The sequence below is a fragment of the Trachymyrmex septentrionalis genome, unplaced genomic scaffold (genome assembly GCF_001594115.1).
Source record: "Trachymyrmex septentrionalis isolate Tsep2-gDNA-1 unplaced genomic scaffold, Tsep1.0 scaffold7, whole genome shotgun sequence".
Classification (NCBI taxonomy): domain Eukaryota; kingdom Metazoa; phylum Arthropoda; class Insecta; order Hymenoptera; family Formicidae; genus Trachymyrmex; species Trachymyrmex septentrionalis.
In genome coordinates, this window is record NW_017305884.1 from 1,815,904 (window position 1) to 1,820,556 (window position 4,653).

The 4,653-nt window shown below is 31.2% G+C and overlaps 1 protein-coding gene across 1 annotated transcript in view; it reads right to left on the minus strand.

The window, feature by feature from the left end:
- Positions 1–1,082: 1,082 nt before the first annotated feature.
- The window catches only part of LOC108753430 (tRNA dimethylallyltransferase, mitochondrial), a 102,952-nt gene continuing 99,381 nt past the window's right edge, over positions 1,083–4,653 (minus strand). Inside the window, exons 6-9 of the mRNA XM_018494977.1 lie at positions 2,893–2,989; positions 2,094–2,207; positions 1,680–1,865; positions 1,083–1,272 (exon numbers count right to left, since the gene is read on the minus strand). Coding sequence (XP_018350479.1) covers positions 1,147–1,272; positions 1,680–1,865; positions 2,094–2,207; positions 2,893–2,989 — 523 coding nt within the window. The 3' untranslated portion in view covers positions 1,083–1,146. The remainder of the gene's footprint in view (positions 1,273–1,679; positions 1,866–2,093; positions 2,208–2,892; positions 2,990–4,653) is intronic.

A 4,653-nucleotide genomic window follows, 5' to 3' on the forward strand; every position in this document is an offset into this window, starting at 1 on the left:
AATAAATGAAATAGATGATCTACTAGACGATCTAATAGACGAACCGATAATCACAAACTCAATTAGTTACCACTGAAGATCACGAACAATTTTTTGTCTTTCAATATTTTTTGTCGTTCGCATTTGAGAAGTTAAATAAATTTGTGATTTAAAAGTCAATAAATTAAATTTAGATAAGATAGCTATTGTTTTTTAATATGCAAATACATTTTTTATTTTTTAATAGTATATTTGATATATCACTTCAAAAAGCTGAAAGTAATAATAAAATAATAATAATAATAATAATATCAAAATATTAAGAAAAATACATATTGCATATTTCGATATATTTATAAACGTTTCGACTCTCTCTTCTAATTCTTAAGTAGTCTCCGATTATCTTCTATTTATAAGCCATCCGAAATCAGCAGTTTTTAATAATATCTTTATGACTTACTTTATATTTATATTATTGACTTACTCGACTTACCTTATGTTAGTATTTCACCGACTCTTGGCAATCTGTATTCAAAAAATATTGTAATGTGGTTGTCTAAAAAGGGGGTTGTCTACGAAAACCTTGTAGGTCAAAAAATTCTCATTTAAATAAAATTCTATATGTATATTTGTATATAGGTATAGTAAATAAATTTATAAATTTTTAATTAAAATATTGCAATCGGTAAAATAAATATAATATATAGCTATATCGTTATATACCCTAAAAATGTTCTATAAAAGAAAACTTTTAGACATCTTAAAGATATCTTTAACATAGAAAAATATTAAAGACGTTTTAAACGAAAATATATTTGAAATCTTTTTAGATATACGCATATTATATCAAATAATTAGATACTGTCGGTTTGTAATCATCAAATGATATCATCAAAAAGTAAACTACTAACTAAAGACATGGTAAAAACCTGTTTTATCGATAGCTAATAAGCGAATAAGTTACTACTAATAATGTTAATTCCTATTTGCTTACAGATGGTAATAAGGCTTCAACATATTAAGAGAAAATTTTATTTTTTAAAAATTATTTACATAGTTATTATTAAGAAAATAATGTGAACAATCACAGTTTGAATGGCTTGGTATAAACGCAGAAACGAATGTTCGTGCAATGTCATAGCGAAACTGATATTTTTCATGTGCAAGTCAGTTGACGTTACTGGGATGTGTATCTTCAGCGGTTTTTTTCTTCTTTTTTAAGGCTTTCATATGTTTGCCGCCTTTCAAATGGGCTTGCCATTGATGTTCTTCAACGAACACTCTTTCACATACCTAATATAACAAAAAAAAAATCTTATTTTGAGATTGAAAAGCATTGACAGAATTTTGTTGAAAAAATATTGATAAAACTTGATTTGCACAATTTCCGCTTGTCTAAAAATTAATGTAAATTTAAATAAACGATAATCTCGGATGCTTGCAACTTGCCGACTCGTATAAAGATACGACCAATCTCGTGCTGTTCGCGATGCGTTGTGCTTAGCGCCGAGAAACTGCTGTCTCTTCACAATTAAATTTTTATATTGTTTGTACAATGTAATTTTCTGAGAGTCAAGCGCTAAAAGAGCTCTTCACGAAACTAATATTATGAAAATATAATATTTAAAAAATTATATACCTATAGTGTATTAGATTTTATTGCAGAGAGTAATCAGTTATGATCAAATCTTTGTTATTACCTTGCAATAGTTATATATATTTGTACTACTATCAGTAGTCTTTTGGTTCTCGAAATTCTCGTTTAGTGGTTGTTGTTCAGGTTTTGCGTTGTGCAATATTGCGGAAATGATTGCTGCCGCAGGTTCTAAAACGCGGCTGTCCCATTTTGTCACATCGGTGCAATCTAAAGAATAAACAGGAGGAACCTCGAAAAAAGCAGAGCGGTCGTATAATTTACTTAATACTTTAATCAATTTGATACTTTATTCAATTTAATTACTTTAATACTTTACTCAATTTAGTTACTTATGCATTTCGTGGGAAGAAAATGATAGCGAAGATGAATTGAGTTATTATTTCAATTAAATTGCTATTACATTATTTTAGTAACATATATATTGCTAATGATAAGGCGAGGTAAATAAATGAATTACCTGTCGATCACTACGCCGAATCAGTCTGTTCATCACCCATTTATCTTGTCTCTTTGCGTACCTCCTAGTAACGAGTTTTAAATCATCGATTCCTTGTTGCAGTAATTTTTTCCCCTGCATAAATTTAATCAAATATCAATCCTTCGCTTAATAATTAATTAATAGTTTTTTCTCAAACATAAAACAGAAACTATTGCACAACGGTACAATTCTTTTCTTCATGTTGTTTATTTTATAGATGTAATAATTTTATTACGTGACGCTAAATAAAAGAAATTGTGTGAACAAAAATTTAAATACGAAAATTAAAATGCTAATATAAGATATTATTTGTAATGCGTATTCAAAATGTAAAATAAGTTGTCTATTAATAAAATAGTAATAGTAGTTGTCTATTATTCAACTTTCATTAAAACGCGACGTATCTTCTGTATCTGAACCTTATACCTTATTCTTATTCCTTTGTAATTGTAACAAGAGATGCAATCTCGAGTCATCGGGATCGACAGCTTTTGATAGTTCTCGCGAATGGTTTTTGTCGCGGTATTAAAATCGGAAAAGCTTGTAAAAATCCGCGATGTACAGTGAGTATTCCGTGCAATAGAAAAAAATGAAACGACGTAGGACCGTAGGCAAAGATATTGCGATATGATCGCGAGGTAGATTACATTGCAAATCGCGCGGTGCATTTTAACAGCAGAAAAATAACTGAGGATCCCAGCTGAAACAGCTGCTGAGACGAACGATAATCGCGGACGTATAGCTTGTATCGACAAATCATTTCATGCTCGTTATTTACCTTTTCGCTTGCGCGTTCCTTTTCGGATAATATGAGATAGGTGTGAAACTCCTTGAAGCCGATGCTCTGGAAGATGCCTTTCGTGTAATCAGCTGACCTGGAATGTAAACATTCTCTTTTGGATCACGTGTCTTTCCTTCCTCGTCCTTTCAACAGGGAGTTCTCCACCCACCCTTCCCCCCCCCTCTCTTCCTCTCCCTTTCTCTCTTTCTCACGCTCGCCCATTTGTCTTGCTGGATGTGTCGCTGATGATCGATTAACCGCAATTACTCGGATCCACAACCAGGATGCTTAACATCTGATGTACTGAATACGATCGTACAATCAGAGAAATTGAGCGCGTTTTTGTCGATCTTTAAACGCGGACAGCCTTTTAAATTTTGATCACGCCTTAAGTCCGTTTAAAGGAAATATTTGAAGTTAATTTTGCATGACGCGAAATACGTAAAGTTCTTTGAGTTATGAGAGAGAGAGAGAGAGAGAGAGAGAGAGAGAGAGAGAGAATTTTGCACAGTATAAAAATCATTTCAAGTGAAAAAAAGACGTACAAGTTATCCAACATCGATGAAATCAATCAGGGAATTTATCCAAAATTTCTAAAACTTAAAGCTATCCAATTAAATAAGTTAAACTTTTCAAATTGGACTATCGGAATTTTTAGTACCCACTTTGTAATAAATTGTACCATTAATGATAATTTCATATGTCATTTCGAAAAAAATCGCTAGCACCGCCACGATTTTTTTTTTAAATAGCATACGGTATAAAAGTATTATTAATGGTACAATTTAGTACAAAATGAGTACTAAAAAAATTCTGATAGATCCGATTTGATTCTGCTGATTTGGTCCTGCTAGCTTTATAGAGCTGCTGGAATAGTAATACCACAAATTAAATTGATCAAATTAAATTTAATTGAATAATAATATAATAATGCTATAGTATCTTAAGTAAAGAATGTATTTAAAAAATGTAACTTCAGCCACAGAATGATATTTTTCGCAATAAATAGTCATTCAATTATTTTCGTGCATATGTAATTACATTGAATAATACCATCATATTTCTTTTCCTTAAGACATATAACATTAGAAATTTTAATGAAATGTATTTGAAAGTTATATTTCGGAATTAAGGAAATGAAAAATACATAACGTCTCTAGGGGTGCGTCCCATTGGCACTTATAACGCTCGCGAGCATTATTTATCCTTATTTGATAAACAAGGATTAAATTATTTTATAAGCGTTGCGAGCATCGAATGGAACGCACCCTAGATCTACAATTAATTGCAGAATTAAACGATTTATAGCAAAATAAATATATCGCTCAGATAACGTAACGCGAAGAATTTTAAACTTCTTAAGATTTCGATAGCGTAACGAATTGCGTAATGCCACGCGACATATATAGCAGAGGAAGTGCAAAGATAACGCTGATAATGATTTTTTTACTTGCTGACATGGTCATCATATATTGCAATAATATATGTATAATTTGAAATACGATATCATTCGATGTCGCGTACATATCTATATGCATTGGCGTTAAGTGAGGTTTGATTCAAAAAATTTGGTGACAATATGACTAAGAGAATATGTTGTTAATATAATATGTAAACGAGCTAGTGCTGTGCTCAACACCGCAGCCAATACAGCAAAATTCTAATCCAGTTAGCAATCCAGCAGGGAAAAAAGCATCGTGTCGCCGGCTTCATTCGTTAATTTTTGTCCGATGACACTTCATCAAGTTGCAACATATA